The 20,813-nt window shown below is 47.6% G+C and overlaps 1 protein-coding gene and 1 long non-coding RNA gene across 3 annotated transcripts in view; one reads left to right on the top strand and one right to left on the bottom strand.

Annotated features, from left to right (window-relative positions):
* The window catches only part of HDC (histidine decarboxylase), a 54,351-nt gene that overhangs the window by 25,288 nt on the left and 8,250 nt on the right, over window positions 1-20,813 (top strand). Inside the window, exons 9-10 of the mRNA XM_063925987.1 lie at window positions 1,675-1,765; window positions 2,860-2,958. Coding sequence (XP_063782057.1) covers window positions 1,675-1,765; window positions 2,860-2,958 — 190 coding nt within the window. The remainder of the gene's footprint in view (window positions 1-1,674; window positions 1,766-2,859; window positions 2,959-20,813) is intronic.
* The window catches only part of LOC134931999 (uncharacterized), a 58,883-nt gene continuing 40,645 nt past the window's right edge, over window positions 2,576-20,813 (bottom strand). The window contains exons 3-5 of one of the 2 annotated variants that reach the window (XR_010179216.1): window positions 5,689-5,789; window positions 4,204-4,416; window positions 2,576-2,980 (exon numbers count right to left, since the gene is read on the bottom strand). This is a non-coding gene — a long non-coding RNA (uncharacterized LOC134931999). The remainder of the gene's footprint in view (window positions 2,981-4,203; window positions 4,417-5,688; window positions 5,790-20,813) is intronic. The other variant, XR_010179215.1, reaches the window with a different exon arrangement.

Below are 20,813 nucleotides of genomic sequence, written 5' to 3'. Positions count from 1 at the left end.
ACACATTGGGACTTCCTTTTTGTTTCTCTTTCATATGAACATTCTTCTCTGATGAGCCCACATACTGGTGAAGATAGATGAACCAGTCTTAAGAAGAAGTTGACGATAGATATCTCTAATTACCGTTAAAGATTGGCGCAATCCGATACCACCATTTTACCCTGTACACTTGTTTTTCTGGTTTGATAACACCAGTAGGTATTGTATTTGCTGCCTTTTGTTGTCCAGCGCAGAGTTGTATTTTCCTTTTCCTAGGTGCATGTAAATGCCTGCCCAGTTTGTGACGTCAATCCAGACAGGTCAGACAGGTATGCACAACACACTGAAGCTATAGATATATATGCTGATCAATTGATCTGCAGATTTATCTATAAGCGTGTACCCAGCATAAGGCACATTTTTGTGTTTTGGAGGGTGCAGGGAGATATGTGATGTTTATGAGGTTGGCGGGATATCTACAGCATATTGCTGGGAATCAGGTGGATGTGAGTGGGCTAAGTGGTTGGGTTCCGGATTCAGTGAAATGTCACCAACTAATAGAAGTAGGAGAGAAAGATAAATAAAGTTGTTGGAGATTTGGGAATGTTTTTTATGGTGACCGTTTATGGATGTTATTGTCAAAGTAGAAAGAGAATAAAAAGCTCATGAGTGTTAATAAGAGGGGAGTGAATAATTGAGGCGGCAATGTGTACAGGGGGGTGAGTTGCAGGGTGAATGAAGGATGTTAATGTTTTTCAGTAAAAACTATGGAGTGCAATGAAGAAAGTAAATATGTGGTACATGGTTCGTTTGACATAAAAGTACAGTTCTTTAGGCTCGGAGTGTAAAGAAGTTGCAATATTTAAATTTAAACATTCAAATAGCTGTTTACTAGGGTTGTTCAGCTTTTCATTTACAAACACTTAGTATTACAAATAATTTGCGTATGTGAGCACAAATTTGTCAGCACAGCTGACCCTAGATTGCATCTAGGCAAATTAATAAAGGATTAGTGCATGAGCGGAAAGATCAGGGGATGAGATGGTTGAATCAAGAGAAGATAGGGTCACAGTCATTAAGGTTTCCCTATGTGGTTGCAGCTTAGGTGGTGAGTAGAGGAGTAGGTGGTAAGTAAACATAGAAGGAAAGAACTTGCAGTCAGATATGAGATGCTGAAATAGAGAAGTTAGCCATTTCACAAAGATGGTTGAACATGAGGTCCAAGTACTGACCATCAATGAGTTGGAAAATGAAGTCCATGGGAAGATGCTGTAGGAGGAGGACAGCATGAGGAGTTTGTCAGCAGCTCCAATAGGAATGTCAGTTGTCATGTTTAATTCCTTGAGAATGAGAGTGGGTAGATCAACGGAAAAGAAGAGGGAAAGCCAGCATGTTAACCCCCCCCCCCCCCTTCCCCCCGCATTGTGATCTTCTTTTCTTGTTCAATGCTGGTAATACAGCTATTTACCAGTATACTACTACGGGAAGCCTTGAAATGTGCTTCGTCCAAGGCACCATTGCAGCATGCAACACCTTGGCCTGGGTGTCTCTGTTTTCTGTTTCAAAATTATGGAAGCTTTATTACTCAGGCCCAAGCAAGATAAAACTGTGCAATTCCAAAAAACAAAATAAAACCCTAAACGCTACAAGTTTCCCATATATTTATTTGCCTATACATCTGCCTTATTTCCATAGGGTGAAAGATAAATACAAGCTGCAGCAAACATTCACAGTCAACCCTATCTACCTCCGGCATGCCAATAGTGGGGCTGCAACTGACTTCATGGTAAGCATGAGCGGACAACTGCCACATCCTGGATACATACCACATTACTGATTCTGGCTAAATGGAACAGAAGCTAAACTAAGCAAAGTCATTCAAGTGGATTTATCGCGTTGGGTATGGAATGCTGGCAGCCGGGATCCCGCTGGGTCCTGGCTGCTAGAATGTCAGCAGGGGTGCGGGCGCAACAAAGCCCCTTGCGGCCTCGCTACGCTCGCCACAGGTTCTGTTCCCACTGTATGGGTGTCGTGGACACCCATGAGTGGGAAAAGTCCTCGTTAGTCTGGATTCTGGCTGGCGGCATTGTCAGTGGTTGGGATTCTGACGTCGATATCTTGACCGCCGGGATCCCGACTGCCGACAATGTAACTACATCCCGATTTATCATGTTGTATTTAATAAAAAATAAAAAACCCTTAACCTTATAGAATATAGTGGAATGAATGTGTTCTAGTGGAGATAGCTTCTGATGCAAAGCATGGGGTATTTATTGACAAGGACAGCTGAGGTATAGCAGTAAAGGAAAAAAATATTCACTACTAAAACAATTATATTTTTACATTGATAAATAAATGATAGCTTTTGTACTAATGTAACAAGGCTTCCGAAGCAGTGAATACGTGTCCGGCTGTGCATGTGCAGAACCTGGACTGGACGTCAAAGCAGCAAGAGTGCTCTTACTGCTGCAGTTGTAAAAGATATTCTGTCACTATAAGCGACGATAGAAAGTCAATTATATTGGCCAGTATGGCTAAATATGACCCTTTGGCTTTATAGTAGAACATCAACAGAACAGAGATGGAGGCAGACAACTTTATAATTAAGTAAGAATCATATGTGTATTAATAACCAAACAACACAATTAGGCTGTGGGATTATTGTTAGATATGTCATTGCAGTACAACAGGTATGCTGTAAATTGCAGACACTGAGTAACAAGAAGGCTACACGGTTGTAGCGTCTTACTCCTTAATCTTGGATGATCCAAGTCAGTCTTCTTACTTACATTGGCTAGGTTTGTTTTGATTGGAGTTTTTGTGCCTTTCAAGGTGTGACACCTCAGAAATATGTATTTCATTGTATTTCTTTAATGGCAGCATTGGCAAATTCCTCTGAGTCGCCGATTCCGCTCCCTCAAACTCTGGTTTGTCATTCGATCATTTGGAATTAATAATCTTCAGGCTCACATCAGACACGTGAGTATCAGCATAATCTGTACTTTGGAACATAAAGGATACATACAGCAGAACATACAAGGTGCCTGTTTATGTGCAATACTATACACTTAGATTTCCTCATCTGTATTTTGAGCTACACTTATCAAGATAAGCAAAACATTAAATCTGGCATACATGTGCACCCATAGAATATATACTGTAAGGCACTTACCACCATCACTGCACCGGGAATATGCAGCAGGGCTGTAACTAGGAGTGTGCACCGCACATAGCGCTGCAGGGTAGGGGGAGCTGTTGGCAGCACTTGTCAATTATCTGTTTTAATTACTTTCACTTGCAGCTTCCCACTATTTTGGAGCCCAGCATCTCCTAATCGCCCCTGTCTCCTACCCCCACCCCTTCTGTCGCTAATAAGTATACAACATTCATGAACTTAACTTGCTAGCTCTTTGTTATTCAGCCACACTGTCCTTTATTACATTTCAAGATGCTGACATATCCGGGATTCAAACCCATTGCCTGTGGCCTTGCAGTCAGACACTCAATTCATGAGCTATCTGACCCCGGATAGAAAACTAGAGAATTCTAACTATTTAAAGCTTACGTTGCACTTTGATGAAAAAATGATCAGCATTACAGCTGAGCAGATCTATGTAGTGTGTGGCTGCACACTACAGGGATTGGATATGTGGCTGCACACTACATAGATCTGATCAATTGCAATGCTGATTATTTTTTACACAGTACAAGTAGCTTCATATTGTTATCTCATAGTTTTTATGCAGGATCACATAAACCAATGAGTAGGACCTTTGACTGGAATGCAACAGGTTATAAGTTTGAATCCTGGGTATGGCAGTATATTTAAATGTGTTATATAATAAAGGTTATTGTAACTAAATAACAGCGAGCTCTCAAGTTAAGTGCGCTAATCTGATATAAAGAGTAGTAGCGTCCAAATCCATTTCCTTGTAGTGCTCTGTACATGTGTGTGCACTGTATATATATATATATATATATATATATAATTGCAGAAATGAACCGTCACTCGTCACTGATGCAGGTAAGGTGTGGTGCCTTCAGTAAAAAAATGTAGCAAGCGTGGAGACTGCGGCACTCGTAGTAAATGAGAAAAAAGTGCTGTTTATTGAATCAAGCCCATAATAAAAATGCCATGCAAGGCCGACGTTTCGGTGCCATGCACCGTTTTCAAGGCAGGCATGGAAAGTGGACAAACAAACATAACACATAAATTGCACTCACCTAAATAGGAGACATGTCACTGCCCCATGGGAGAGCCGGGTCCGGCGTGTGCTTCCGCCAGCCGCAGCCGCGGGTGCGTCACATCCGGTGACGTCAGACGGCATCCGCTGTGGTTACCTTGGCAACGCGTTCCGTTTCCCTGGCGACGCGTCGGTTTGCCGGGCCAACTGCAGGATACCTCCGACTCATCTCCCCGGCCCTCACTGCGGGCACCTACAAACAAACAGAAGTGCATAATCCCAGAATGAGAGTTAAACATACAGATACATGTATTAAACATATACACTAAAATATAGCTCATTACTGTAGAAAATGCATATAATGAACAGCAAATGATCGCCCGGCACATAGCAGCAACAGGCAAGGCACCTATAGGTGGACTAAAGCTCCATGTACTGGCATAGCTAAGGTGCAAATCAAGCAAATTGCAAGAACATAGATATTACTAAAGTCTAAGTCCCTGCAAGAAAAATAAAGAATATAAAGCAAGGTGAAAGGCAGTCAAGAAGACAACCTCACAGCGAGGCTGTCAGCGAAATACGTTCCAGTTAAGTCGCTCGTTCATTCCATGGGGGGCTACAGTGTTCAGGACGTGAATCCACCTGCTCTCACACTTGAGCAGTTTACCGTCCCGATCACCTCCTCTAAGGGACACTGGTATATGGTCTATCAGGATATGTTTCAGTTGCGCCAGAGTATGTCCTGCTGAAAGAAAGTGATGGGCCACAGGTTGGTCCGCCACCTTCAACCGTCTGTCACAATTCAACCGGACGGCCTGCATACGGAGGTATACTCTAAGCCAACGGACAGAAACACATTCCTGTTGGCATCAAGTCACCATCCTAAACCCCTTAAAAAGGGCCTGCCGAAGTCCCAAATGATGAGGGTGGCCAGAATTGCAGATAATCCCGGCACAGCTGCTAGAGGGATTGATGCCGTTATTGATAAATCTATCACAAGGGGATATAGCCTAACCTCCTTGAAGCAGGGGGGGGGGGGGGGTGAGCGCAACAAAGCCCCTTGCGGGCTCTGTGGCTCGCTGCAGTCGCCACAGATTCTATTCCCACTCTATGGATGTCGTGGACACCAACGAGTGGGAATAGTCCCTGTCAGACGGCATGCCGACTGTGGGGATTCACTTGTGCGGGATACCGGCATCAGTATTGTGACTGGCGGTCTCCCGACCACTTGTCACATAACCACTTCCCGTCCTCCCCAGTATAGTGACTGGCGGTCTCCTGACCGCTGATTACATAACCGCTTCCCGTACTCCCAGGGGTGGGGTATAGAAGATCTACAGTAATTAGTTAGACATATGGTCGACATGCATAGGTTGACAGGATCAAAAAGTCAACTTTGGAAAGGTAGACAGTAGAAAAGGTTGACATGGAAATGGTTGAAACAAAAAAGGTTGAATCAAGTTTTTTATGTTTTTTGTGCATCCTTTTCTACGTTTCATGATATATGACTACAATTATAGCAAACCTAGACTCTTGTGGGCTCGCTTCACTTGCCGTGCTTTGGGCAAGGTGGCTTGCACTGCTACCATTTTGCTCGACACAGGTTACTGTTCTCAATTGTAGTCCCTGTGGGTGGTAAATGGCAAAAGTTGAAACATTTTTAAACTACAACCAAAACGTGCGTCAACTATGTGTATTTGACCATTATGTTGACATTTTTAACCTGTTGACTTTTTGTACCTGTCGACCTTAACCACGATCTACCTTTTTTCAAGCTGTGTCACAGCCATGTCAAAGCAGCTTGAAACCCTGTTCACACCACAGGCTGGACTAGGGTTAGTGGCAAGTCTTCCCTCTCCTGGTGCATGAAGATGACATCATCTACAAGTGTTCGTGAGTTGGTTCTTCATCCGACCCGGGTCACCCTGCTTACACTGTAGCCTTACCCGTGTTCTTCCCAGGTCCGACCCTGTTAGCTACCTGGGCTAGAGTCCCAGGTCACTGGACCTGGGTTGTTTTTCAAGGACCCTTTTCCATTGAGCTGTGACTCAGTGACTCAGCTTGATTCAGTGATTCCCAAGACTTCTATACTGCACTGCTGTTGACTACTGGTTACGTGATTTACACAGGCAGAACTTGTTGGGCTCTGTCAGGCCCCTAGTTTGTGGTGCCTTGTGACAATATGCCCAGTAAGTATAAAATAACTAGTAATAGTGCCCAGCAAAATAATTAATGATACTGCCCAGCTACACTCTATTAGCACTAGATAATATAACAGTGATACCACCCAACTACACTCTGCCAGCACTAGGTAATATATAGGGTTACCACCTCATCCCTTTAATTCGGGACACATATTAATTACACAGGATCTGTGGCTGGCTGACATCAAGACTCCATTTCACCTGGTTTTAATCAGCCACAGAACCTGTGTAATTAATATGTGTCCAGAATTAAAGGGATGAGGTGGTTACACAAATAATATACCAGTGATACTGCCCAGCTACATTCTAACAGCACTAGCTAATATACCATTAGTATCCTGCAGTATATACTGTCCCATTGCCGCCATATATTATTATGCCCTCCTCTGTCACTCAGGTTTACTAATCAGGACTACCCATAGAGGAGGGTGGGGCCCATGACAAGGTCCGTGGCTAGTACTGTTATTAGAATTTTTTTGAGCTGCCAGTGCTTATAATTCCACGTCATGGGACTGTGGTGATTGCCAGTGCCACAGATACTAATTAAAACTTTAAAAGCACAGCGTCTGACATTATCGACTACCCATTACTGAACATCATAAATAATGCGTAAGACTGATCTATGGAGCTATTAGCTGGTCATACACAGGAATTGCAGCCTGGTTACTATGACTGTAATTGGGCTGCAGTCAAGTCATGGTAACTCTGTCATCATCTGTAGTGTTGTGACTATCTCTCCAAGTTGAGAGGCCAATCCAGATGGAAGAAAGCCCCCCCCCCCCCCCCCCCTCCCCTATACCCTTAGCAGCTCTTGGTAGCATTTGTCAAAATTGTCAATGAGAAATACAGTGCCCCCTCTTGATTCCACTCTCCACGTGTACTTGCCATCAGGTGTACTGTATTTCACTAGTACAGGGCCTGTTCAGTTAGCCATAAGGTTCTATGGAAACCTATACCATGGGATATTACAGTAGAAAAACCTTACTTATTAGGTACGTGTAAGATACGTAAGGTCTTATTCTACCTATAAGCGGAAATGCACACAGCCACACATTGTACAAGGTTCTGATGGAAGCTCGTGGCTCACTGAATCTGCTGCCATGTTAGTTTCCCTAGCTATAACATCATCTTTATCCTGTGCTCAATTTGATATGATAAAACGAGGAGTGTTGGTAAAACCATTTATTAACTTATCTATCACCTTGTAATTATGTCGGCTTCCACTAGATGGTGGCAGAACATTTTTGTCAACAAGCCTCCCTTGCATTAACTAAATTAACCAGTACAAATCTAACTATTTATCATATTTCCACGAACATACATGTAGTACTTGCAGCATACTTGCCAACATGTGTACTTTGCTGCTGGGGATATACATCAAGAAATAACATATACAGACAGTATAGTGCACTGACTGCACTCCCAGTGACATTTAAAAAAAAACAATAAAAAACAAATCAGGAACATAGGGCCTAATTCAGCATCAGTTGTAGTTTTACGAGAAATCGCAAAACTACAACTCATTTTTGTAGCATACAGGGAGCCGCCCGGCACAGACAAGGCTACCCTGTATGCCGGGTCCTGCCCCCCCCACCGCTAAAATGCAAGCGTATCACTATACAGCGATGTGCTCACATCTTAAGGGTTGCCCCCTGCCTACGCAGCCTAGCTTCAAAGGCAGTTGCCAGGCAGCCATGTTTCGGGTCGCGGTGGCTGCGGCTGGTCTGGACAAGCCTCTGTTGTCCGAACCGCGCACCCCCAATGCAGCAAGCCGCCCCTAAAACACAGTGGGGATGCATGTGATTGCAGTTTAAGTCCTCGCACATGTGAGCAGCAGCGTACGCTAATGCGCAGAAGTGTGGAAATCGCCAAATAGAGATTACCGCACTTTAACAACTCATGCTGCATTAGGCCCATTGTCAAGAACAAACATTTCCAAGAACAAATCATCAAACTTTGATACTGCTGGAGGAACAGAAGATGCTGCCTTCACCTCCCACATGCTAAAGTAAGAAGAAGCTGGTGAGGGGGGCACCATTCTAAGTATGGGGGAGAAGGTGCACCCAGTGCCATAACTAGACATTTTAGCGCTGTGTGCAAGAAACAGCACCGGCGCCCCATCGCCCATATACAAAATAGGGCCAGTGCACGCCACTGGCGTGCGCAAAAAGTATAGGGCCGTGGCTTCGTGGGGAAGGGGCATGCCCACAGAGCTCCGTTTTACACATTACAGCAGGTAGAGTCCCCCTCTTCACAAGGGTCTGGGACTCCAGGTCGACACCAAAAAGGTTGACACACCTTAGGTCGACACTAATTTGTCGACACACCTTAGGTCGACATGGAAAAAAGGTTGACATGGACAAAAGGTCGACATGAACAAGGTCAACATGGAAAAAGGCCGACATGAGTTTGTTATTTTTTTGGGTGTCATTTTCTTTGTAGAGTGACCGGGAACCCCAATTAGTGCACCGCGTCCCCTCGCTTCGGGCAAGGTGTCTCGCTGCGCTCGGCACAGGTTACCATTCCCGATCGTAGTCCACGTTGGTCGTAAAGTATGAAAAAGTTAAAAAAATGAAAAACTCATGTCGACCTTTTTCCATGTCGAACTAAGGTGTGTCGACCAATTGGTGTCAACCTAAGGTGTATTGACCTTTTTGGTGTCGACCTGGAGTCCGGATACCCTTTACACATACTGTAACAGCAGGCAGAGTCCACCTTTTTTACAAATTAGGCAGGTAGAGTCCCCCTTTCTTACACATTCCAGAAGCAGAGTCCCCATTTTTACACATTAGGCAGGCAGAGTCCCCTTTTTACACATTAGAAAGCAGAATACCCCTTTTTACACATTACGGCAGGCAGAGTCCCTATTTTTTTTACACATTACAGCTGCAGAGTGGCACACTGGGTGAGAGCTAGGGAGAAAGCTGGTGAGAGGAACACTGGGGGAGAGCTAGGGATAGAGCAGGTGAGCGGCACACAGGAGGGAGGGCTAGGGAGAGAACAGGTGAGAGGAATGCGGGGGGATGGCTAGAGAGAGAGCAGATGAGAGGAACGCGGGGAAAGGCTAGGGAGAGAGCAGGTGAGAGGAACACTGGGGGAGGGCTAGGGAGAAAGCAGGTGAGAGGAACCAGTGCCGTAACTAGGCATTTTAGCGCTGTGTGCAAGAAACAGCATTGGCGCCCCCCCACCTTATGCAAAACATGGGCAGTGTGCGCCGCAGGCGCATGGGAAAAGGGTGTGTCCACAAAATAATACCAATTCATACTACGGTGCACAGTAGTCTCCATTATTCAAATTACACCGCACAGTAGCGCCACTACACCAGGTAGAGCCCCTTTTACACATTACGGCAGTCAGCGTCCGGTTTTTACACATTACGGCAGACATCGTCCCCTTTTTACACATTACGGCAGACAGCGTCCCCTTTTTACACATTACGGCAGACAGCGTCCCCCTTTTTACACATTACGGCAGACAGCGTCCCCTTTTTACACATTACGGCAGACAGCGTCCCCTTTTTACACATTACGGCAGACAGCGTCCCTTTTTACACATTACGGCAGACAGCATCCCCATTTTTACACATTACGGCAGACATTGTCCCCCTTTTTACACATTACGGCAGACATCGTCCCCTTTTTACACATTACGTCAGACATCGTCTCCTTTTTACACATTACGGCAGACATTGTCTCCCTTTTTACACATTACGGCAGACAGCGTCCCCCTTTTTACACTACGGCAGACAGCGTCCCCTTTTTACACATTACGGCAAACAGCGTCCCCTTTTTACACATTATGGCAGACAGCATCCCCCTTTTTACACATTACGGCAGACATTGTCCCCCTTTTTACACATTACGGCAGACATCGTCCCCTTTTTACACATTACGTCAGACATCGGGGTATATTTACTAAGGTCCCAATTTTGACCGAGATTCCGTTTTTTCTTCAAAGTGTCATCTCGAGAATTTACTAAGCAAAAATCTCGGCAGTGATGAGGGCATTCGTAATATTTTGGAAGTCCTAGGAAAAAATTACGAATCAATACACCATCGGTCAAATACGCCTGCAATTTGGTAGAAATCGGTAATTTACTAAAAAGTGCAAATCACAAACACTGCCGACAATAGCCAAACACTGCCGTGCTGAAATACAATTCGTGAAAAAGTGCTAAAAAAAAACAGACCTGCTTTTTTATCCCGTGTTTGGATAGGCATGCACGGATCCATGAGATCCGTGCATGTTTATCAGTGGGAAGGGGATGGGAAAGTGTTTTTTTGGGGGGGGGAAAAATGCGTGGGGTCCCCCCTCCTAAGCAAAACCAGCCTCGGGCTCTTTGAGCCGGTCCTGGTTGCAAAAATATGGGGGAAAAAATTATAGGGGTTCCCCCATATTTAAACAACCAGCACCGGGCTCTGCGCCTGGTCCTGGTTCCAAAAATACGGGGGACAAAAAGCGTAGGGGTCCCCCGTATTCCTGAAACCAGCACCGGGCTCCACTAGCCAGATACATAATGCCACAGCCGGGGGACACTTTTATATAGGTCCCGGCGGCCCTGGCATTACATAACCAACTAGTCACCCCTGGCTGGGGTACCCTGGAGGAGTGGGAACCCCTTCAATCAAGGGGTCCCCCCCCTCCAGCCACCCAAGGACCAGGGGTGAAGCCCGAGGCTGTCCCCCCCATCCAAGGGCTGCGGATGGGAGGCTGATAGCCGTTTTGTAAAAAAATTAATATGGGCCCTCATTCCGAGTTGTTCGCTCGCAAGCTGCTTTTAGCAGCTTTACACACGCTAAGCCGCCGCCTACTGGGAGTGAATCTTAGCATAGTAAAATTGCGAACGAAAGATTCGCAATATTGCGATTACACACCTCTTAGCAGTTTCTGAGTAACTTCAACCTTACTCGGCTTCTGCGATCAGTTCAGTGCTTGTCGTTCCTGGTTTGACGTCATAAACACATCCAGCGTTCGGCCAGACACTCCTCCGTTTCTCCAGCCACTCCCGCGTTTTTCCCAGAAACAGTAGCGTTTTTTCCCACACGCCCATAAAACGGCCTGTTTCCGCCCAGAAACACCCACTTCCTGTCAATCACACTCCGATCGCCTGAACGAAGAAAAAGCCGTGAGTAAAAATAAGAATTTACTTACCGATAATTCTATTTCTCGGAGTCCGTAGTGGATGCTGGGGTTCCTGAAAGGACCATGGGGAATAGCGGCTCCGCAGGAGACAGGGCACAAAAAAGTAAAGCTTTACTAGGTCAGGTGGTGTGCACTGGCTCCTCCCCCTATGACCCTCCTCCAGACTCCAGTTAGGTACTGTGCCCGGACGAGCATACACAATAAGGGAGGCATTTTGAATCCCGGGTAAGACTCATACCAGCCACACCAATCACACCGTACAACTTGTGATCTAAACCCAGTTAACAGTATGACAACAGAAAGGGCCTCTTAAGATGGCTCCTTAACAATAACCCGAATTAGTTAACAATAACTATGTACAAGTATTGCAGATAATCCGCACTTGGGATGGGCGCCCAGCATCCACTACGGACTCCGAGAAATAGAATTATCGGTAAGTAAATTCTTATTTTCTCTATCGTCCTAAGTGGATGCTGGGGTTCCTGAAAGGACCATGGGGATTATACCAAAGCTCCCAAACGGGCGGGAGAGTGCGGATGACTCTGCAGCACCGAATGAGAGAACTCCAGGTCCTCCTTTGCCAGGGTATCAAATTTGTAAAATTTTACAAACGTGTTCTCCCCCGACCACGTAGCTGCTCGGCAGAGTTGTAATGCCGAGACCCCTCGGGCAGCCGCCCAAGATGAGCCCACCTTCCTTGTGGAGTGGGCTTTTACAGTTTTAGGCTGTGGCAGGCCTGCCACAGAATGTGCAAGTTGAATTGTGTTACAAATCCAACGAGCAATCGACTGCTTAGAAGCAGGTGCGCCCAACTTGTTGGGTGCATACAATATAAACAGCGAGTCAGATTTTCTGACTCCAGCCGTCCTTGCAATGTATATTTTTAAGGCTCTGACAACGTCCAACAACTTGGAGTCCTCCAAGTCGCTAGTGGCCGCAGGCACCACAATAGGTTGGTTCAGATGAAATGCTGATACCACTTTAGGGAGAAAATGCGGACGAGTCCGCAGTTCTGCCCTATCCGAATGGAAGATTAGATAAGGACTTTTATAAGATAAAGCCGCCAATTCAGATACTCTCCTGGCAGAGGCCAGGGCTAGTAACATAGTCACTTTCAATGTGAGATATTTCAAATCCACCTTTTTCAATGGTTCAAACCAATGGGATTTGAGGAAATCTAAAACTACATTTAGATCCCACGGTGCCACCGGAGGCACCACAGGAGGCTGTATATGCAGTACTCCCTTGACAAAAGTCTGGACCTCAGGGACAGAGGCCAATTCTTTTTGGAAGAATATTGACAGGGCCGAAATTTGAACCTTAATGGATCCCAATTTGAGACCCATAGATAATCCTGATTGCAGGAAATGTAGGAAACGACCCAGTTGGAATTCCTCCGTCGGAACCCTCCGATCCTCGCACCACGCTACATATTTTCGCCAAATGCGGTGATAATGTTTCACGGTGACTTCCTTCCGTGCCTTAATCAAGGTAGGAATGACTTCTTCTGGAATGCCTTTCCCTTTTAGGATCTGGCGTTCAACCGCCATGCCGTCAAACGCAGCCGCGGTAAGTCTTGAAAAAGACAGGGACCCTGCTGTAGCAGGTCCCTTCTCAGAGGTAGAGGCCACGGTTCGTCCGTGAGCATCTCTTGAAGTTCCGGATACCAAGTCCTTCTCGGCCAATCCGGAACCACTAGTATTGTTCTTACTCTTCTTTGCCGTATGATCTTCAATACCTTTGGTATGAGCGGCAGAGGAGGAAACACATACACTGACTGGTACACCCAAGGAGTTACCAGTGCGTCCACAGCTATTGCCTGTGGATCTCTTGACCTGGCGCAATATTTGTCCAGTTTCTTGTTGAGGCGAGACGCCATCATGTCTACAATTGGTCTTTCCCAACGGTCTATTAACATGTTGAAGACTTCTGGATGTAGACCCCACTCTCCCGGATGAAGATCGTGTCTGCTGAGGAAGTCTGCTTCCCAGTTGTCCACGCCCGGGATGAACACTGCTGACAGTGCTATCACGTGATTCTCCGCCCAGCGAAGAATCTTGGCAGCTTCTGCCATTGCACTCCTGCTTCTTGTGCCGCCCTGCCTGTTTACATGGGCGACCGCCGTGATGTTGTCCGACTGAATCAACACCGGCTTTCCTTGCAGGAGAAGTTCCGCCTGGCTTAGAGCATTGTAGATTGCTCTTAGTTCCAGAATGTTTATGTGAAGAGACTTTTCCAGACTCGTCCATACTCCCTGGAAGTTTCTTCCTTGTGTGACTGCTCCCCAGCCTCTCAGGCTGGCGTCCGTGGTCACCAGGATCCAATCCTGAATGCCGAATCTGCGGCCTTCTAATAGGTGAGCCTTCTGCAACCACCACAGAAGTGACACCCTTGTCTTTGGTGACAGGGTTATTCGCAGGTGCATCTGCAGATGCGACCCTGACCATTTGTCCAACAGATCCCTTTGGAATATTCTTGCATGGAATCTGCCGAATGGAATTGCTTCGTAAGAAGCCACCATTTTTCCCAGGACTCTTGTGCATTGATGTACTGACACTTTTCCTGGTTTTAGGAGGTTCCTGACCAGATCGGATAACTCCTTGGCTTTTTCCTCTGGAAGGAAAACCTTTTTCTGAACCGTGTCCAGAATCATTCCTAGGAACAGCAGACGAGTTGTCGGGATTAAATGGGATTTTGGAATATTCAGAATCCACCCGTGTTGTCTTAGCACCTCTTGAGATAGTGCTAAAGCTGTCTCCAGCTGTTCTCTGGACCTTGCCCTTATTAGGAGATCGTCCAAGTATGGGATAACTAATACGCCTTTTCTTCGAAGAAGAATCATCATCTCGGCCATTACCTTGGTAAAGACCCGAGGCGCCGTGGACAATCCGAACGGCAGCGTCTGAAACTGATAGTGACAGTTTTGAACAATGAACCTGAGGTACCCCTGGTGTGCGGGGTAAATCGGAACGTGTAGATACGCATCCTTGATGTCCAAGGATACCATAAAGTCCCCTTCTTCCAGGTTCGCTATCACTGCTCTGAGTGACTCCATCTTGAACTTGAACTTTTTTATGTAGAGGTTCAAGGACTTCAGATTTAGAATAGGCCTTACCGAGCCATCCGGCTTCGGTACCACAAATAGAGTGGAATAATACCCCTTTCCTTGTTGTAATAGGGGTACTTTGACTATCACCTGCTGAGCGTACAGCTTGTGAATGGCTTCCAACACCCTCTCCCTTTCGGAAGAGACGGTTGGTAAGGCAGACTTCAGGAAACGATGAGGAGGATCCGTCTCTAATTCCAACCTGTACCCCTGAGATATTATCTGCAGGATCCAGGGGTCTACCTGCGAGTGAGCCCACTGCGCGCTGTAATTTTTGAGACGGCCCCCCACTGTCCCCGAGTCCGCTTGAGAGGCCCCAGCGTCATGCTGAGGTTTTTGCAGGAGCCGGGGAGGGCTTCTGTTCCTGGGAAGGAGCTGCCTGTTGGTGTCTCTTCCCTCTTCCTCTGCCTCGTGGCAGATACGACAAGCCCTTTGCTCTCTTATTTTTGTAGGAGCGAAAAGGCTGCGGTTGAAAGGTCGGTGCCTTTCTCTGTTGGGGAGTGACTTGAGGTAAAAAGTGGATTTCCCGGCAGTAGCCGTGGCCACCAAGTCTGATAGACCAACTCCAAATAACTCCTCCCCTTTATACGGCAAAACCTCCATGTGACGTTTTGAATCCGCATCGCCTGTCCACTGTCGTGTCCATAAGGCTCTTCTGGCTGAAATGGACATAGCACTCATCCGAGATGCCAGTGTGCAAATATCCCTCTGTGCATCACGCATATAGATAAATGCATCCTTTATTTGTTCTAACGACAGTAAAACATTGTCCCTATCTAGGGTATCAATATTTTCAATCAGGGATTCTGACCAAACTACTCCAGCACTGCACATCCAGGCAGTTGCTATAGCTGGTCGTAGTATAACACCTGCATGTGTGTATATATTCTTTTGAATAACTTCCATCTTTCTATCTGATGGATCCTTAAGTGCGGCCGTCTCAGGAGAGGGTAACGCCACTTGTTTGGATAAGCGTGTGAGCGCCTTGTCCACCTTAGGGGGTGTTTCCCAGCGCGCCCTAACCTCTGGCGGGAAAGGGTATAATGCCAATAACTTTTTTGAAATTATCAACTTTTTATCAGGAGCAACCCACGCTTCATCACACACGTCATTTAATTCTTCTGATTCAGGAAAAACTGTTTGTAGTTTTTTCACACCATACATAATACCCTGTTTTACGGTATCTGTAGTATCAGCTAAATGTAACGTCTCCTTCATTGCCAAAATCATATAACGTGTGGCCCTACTGGAAAATACGTTTGAATTTCTACCGTCGTCACTGGAATCAGTGCCCGTGTCTGGGTCTGTGTCGACCGACTGAGGCAAAGGGCGTTTTACAGCCCCTGACGGTGTTTGAGGCGCCTGGACAGGCATTAATTGATTGTCCGGCCGCCTCATGTCCTCAACTGACTGTTTAAGGGAAGATAAACCATCACGTAATTCCACAAATAAAGGCATCCATTCTGGTGTCGACCCCCTGGGGGGTGACATCTGCATATTTGGCAATTGCTCCGCCTCCACACCAATATCGTCCTCATACATGTCGACACCACGTACCGACACACACCGCAAACTCACAGGGAATGCTCTAATGAAGACAGGACCCACTAGCCCTTTTGGGGAGACAGAGGGAGAGTCTGCCAGCACACACCACAAAGCGCTATATATACAAGGGATATCCTTATATTAAGTGCTCCCTTATAGCTGCTTTAATATATATATATATAGCCATTAATGTGCCCCCCCTCTCTGTTTTACCCTGTTTCTGTAGTGCAGTGCAGGGGAGAGACCTGGGAGCCGTTCTGACCAGCGGAGCTGTGACAGAAAATGGCGCCGTGTGCTGAGGAGATAGGCCCCGCCCCTTTTTCGGCGGGTTCTTCTCCCGCTATTTTTCCAGTCAGGCAGGGGTTAAATATCTCCATATAGCCCCTATGGGCTATATGTGAGGTATTTTTAGCCTTGTATAAGGTTTATATTTGCCTCTCAGAGCGCCCCCCCCCAGCGCTCTGCACCCTCAGTGACTGCCCAGTGAAGTGTGCTGAGAGGAAAATGGCGCACAGCTGCAGTGCTGTGCGCTACCTTATGAAGACTGAGGAGTCTTCAGCCGCCGGTTTCCGGACCTCTTCACGCTTCAGCATCTGCAAGGGGGTCGGCGGCGCGGCTCCGGGACCGGACTCCACGGCTGGGCCTGTGTTCGATCCCTCTGGAGCTAATGGTGTCCAGTAGCCAAGCAGCAAATCCACTCTGCATGCAGGTGAGTTTACTACTTTCCCCCTAAGTCCCACGTTGCAGTGATCCTGTTGCCAGCAGGACTCACTGTAAAGAAAAAAACCTAAACTAAACTTTCTCTAAGCAGCTCTTTAGGAGAGCCACCTAGATTGCACCCTTCTCGTTCGGGCACAAAATCTAACTGGAGTCTGGAGGAGGGTCATAGGGGGAGGAGCCAGTGCACACCACCTGACCTAGTAAAGCTTTACTTTTTTGTGCCCTGTCTCCTGCGGAGCCGCTATTCCCCATGGTCCTTTCAGGAACCCCAGCATCCACTTAGGACGATAGAGAAATACCTAACTGTATAGCAAATTTACTTGGCGCAGTCGCAGTGCGAACATTGCGCATGCACACTAAGCGGAAAATCGCTGCGATGCGAAAAAAAATTACCGAGCGAACAACTCGGAATGACCACCATTGTTTTTAGTAGCAGTACTACAAGTCCCAGCAAGCCTCCCCCGCAAGCTGGTACTTGGAGAACCACAAGTACCAGCATGCGGAGGAAAACCGGGCCCGCTGTACCTGTAGTACTACTACTAAAAAAATACCGCAATAAAAACATAAGACACACACCTTGAAAGTAAAACTTTAATGCATACATCCACACCTCCATATACACATACTTACCTATGTTCACACGAGGGTCGGTCCTCTTCTCCATGTAGAATCCATGGTGTACCTGTTGAAAAAATTATACTCACAAAATCCAGTGTAGAAGGCTCCTCTTGTAATCCATTTGTAATCCAGGTACTTGGCAAAATAAAAAAACGGACACCCAACCTCGCACTGAAAGGGGCCCCATGTTTTCACATGGGACCCCTTTCCCCGAATGCCAGAAACCCCCTCTGATTTATGTCTAAGAGGGTTCCATCAGCCAATCAGGGAGCGCCACATTGTGGCACCCTCCTGATTGGCTGTGTGCTCCTGTACTGTATGACAGGCAGCACACGGCAGTGTTACAATGTAGCGCCTATGCGCTCCATTATAACCAATGGTGGGAACTTTGTGGTCAGCGGTTGACCGAAAGTAACCTCACCGCTGACCACAAAGTTCCCACCATTGGTTACAATGGAGCGCATAGGCGCTACATTGTAACACTGCCGTGTGCTGCCTGTCATACAGTACAGGAGCACACAGCCATGTCATCGATGTCATTCGTGATTGAACTTTGACCTCAAACGGGAAAATACGAATTTTAGTAAATATACCCCATCGTCTCCTTTTTACACATTACGGCAGACATGGGATCCGGTCTGAAGATCGACAGTATCTAGGTCGACAATGTTTAGGTCGACCACTATAGGTCGACAGTCACTAGGTTGACATGGATGGATGGTCGACAGGGTTTCTAGGTCGACATGTGCTAGGTCGACAGGTCTAAAGGTCGACATGAGTTTTTCACATTTCTTTTCTTTTTTTGAATTTTTTCATACTTAACGATCCACGTGGACTACGATTGGAACGGTAATCTGTGCCGAGCGAAGCGGTAGCGAAGGCACCATGCCCGAAGCATGGCGAGCGAAGCGAGCCATGCGAGGGGACGCAGTGCACTAATTTGGGATCCCGGTCACTCTACGAAGAAAACGACACAAAAAATAATAATCCTCATGTCGACCTTTAGACCTGTCGACCTAGCACATGTCGACCTAGAAACCCTGTCGACCTTTCATCCATGTCGACCTAGTGACTGTCGACCTATAGTGGTCGACCTAAACATTGTCGACCTAGATACTGTCGATTTGATGAACCACACCCGGCAGACATTGTCCCCCTTTTTACACATTACGGCAGACATTGTCCCCCTTTTTACACATTACGGCAGACAGAGTCCCCCTTTTTTTTTTACACATTACGGCAAACCCCCCCGCTGGGCCAAAGAGAGCAGCATCCCTGTCACACAGACGCCGCTCAGCCGCAGCAGCAGCTGGTTCAGTGGGACACAGGCGGGCGAGCGGCAGCGGCAGCTTCAGAGGAAGTTGCATGGGCGAACGGGCGGTCGGCGGCTTCAGAGGAAGTTGGGCGGGCAGGCGCGCATCCGGCGGCTTCAGAAGAAGTTGCGGCGGCTTCTGGGGGAGCACGGGCGGGCGGCGCCGCCGTCAGCGGGACACAGGCGGCGCCACCTTCAGCTGTCTGGGCCAGCGGGTGTGATGCACGATCGGCACACACCTAGTTACAGCACTGAGAGGAACACTGGGGGAGGGGGGGCAAGGGAGAGAGTAGGTGAGAGGAACGTGGGGGGAGGGCAAGGGTACTGTTCCAGGAGCACACAGATGACACAGTACTGTAACTCATTTCAGCAACTGAGTTTAGAGTTTATGTACACAAATGTGTTTTATGCCAAAAACTATAGCACCTATCAAGTTGCTGATGATGTACAGGTGGTGCTACATGGTGTCAGTGGGCACAGATTAGCCGCATAGTACCAGTGTACACAGGGTGGGGACACATGGGAGGCGTGTGGTGTCAGTGGGCACAGGTGGGGCTAAATAGTACCAATGTACACAGGGTGAGGGCACGGGGAATGCATGGTTTCAGTGGGCACAGGTGGGCTGCATAGTACCAGTTTACACAGGATGCACGGTGTCAGTGGGCACAGGTGGGCTGCATAGTACCAGTTTACACAGGATGCACGGTGTCAGTGGGCACAGGTGGGCTGCATAGTACCAGTTTACACAGGATGCACGGTGTCAGTGGGCACAGGTGGGCTGCATAGTACCAGTTTACACAGGATGCACGGTGTCAGTGGGCACAGGTGGGCTGCATAGTACCAGTTTACACAGGATGCACGGTGTCAGTGGGCACAGGTGGGCTGCATAGTACCAGTTTACACAGGATGCACGGTGTCAGTGGGCACAGGTGGGCTGCATAGTACCAGTTTACACAGGATGCACGGTGTCAGTGGGCACAGGTGTGCTGCATAGTACAAGTGTACACAGGGTGGGGTCACAGGGGGATGCACAGGGCAGTCGAGAGCCGGGCTGGTCCCAGGTACTTTTCAAGGGGTGTGGTCTAATCACAGGAGGTGTGGTCATGTACTTTTAGAAAAAATACTGAAAACCTCCATCAGACCTGGGCCCGGGTAATTTGTACCCTCCCCCCCCCCCCCCCCCCCCCCCTCTCTCGACACCACTGGGGATGCATGTTGTCAGAGGGCACAGGTTGGGCTGCATAGTACCAGTGTACACAGTGTGGGGGCACAGGGGAGATGCACAGTGTGTCAGTGGGCAAAGGTGAGGCTGCATAGTACCAATCAGTGGCAGATTTTACCTATGGGCTGTAAGACTTCGGGGCTGCAGGACTACCTACGGGCTACAGGGAAAATCCACCACGCTTCTCAGTGTCAGTGAAGCCAGATGCAGTCTGTGACTTTACTGGTTTTACTGTGACTGTCAGTGTCAGTCACAGACACAAAAGTCAGACCCATTGGGAGGTGTTTCCTCCTTTGGGACTGCCAGGCAGGGCTGTGATAAGAAGAGAGCTGGCTTCTTGTAAAAAGCCACTCCTTGCCTTTTGTGCAGCCTTATCTGGCTTCTATGGGCTGCAGTCAGTGCAGTCCATAGAAGTAAGGGTTTTCCACCTGTGCATGTGCCTGTCCTGAACATGCTGGATCTATTGCACAGGTGCTGGGACCCGGGGACTGACTGTCTCCTCTCCTCTTCGGGCACAGGGGTAGTGGCAGCCCCCCAAGTAAATGCATTTAGGTGCCGCCGCTGGTACCAGGGTAGGGGCACAAGTGGGATGTACACATAGGTGTGCGCAGGGGGGGTGCCTGGTACGCACAGGCACCCCCTAATGTCTGGCATCCCGATCTCACATGCCTGATGCAGCGATTGCCGAGCATGCTGATCACTGTCCCCTCTGCGCTGCACCTTGTCAGGACTGCATTACTGATCGGACGCCTGGGTTAATCAAGGGTGCCACTGCCACCGA

This window comes from Pseudophryne corroboree, chromosome 6, assembly GCF_028390025.1.
Source record: "Pseudophryne corroboree isolate aPseCor3 chromosome 6, aPseCor3.hap2, whole genome shotgun sequence".
NCBI classification, from domain to species: Eukaryota; Metazoa; Chordata; class Amphibia; order Anura; family Myobatrachidae; genus Pseudophryne; species Pseudophryne corroboree.
Note: the sequence above shows the minus strand (reverse complement) of the source record. Positions and strands in the feature narration are given on the sequence as shown.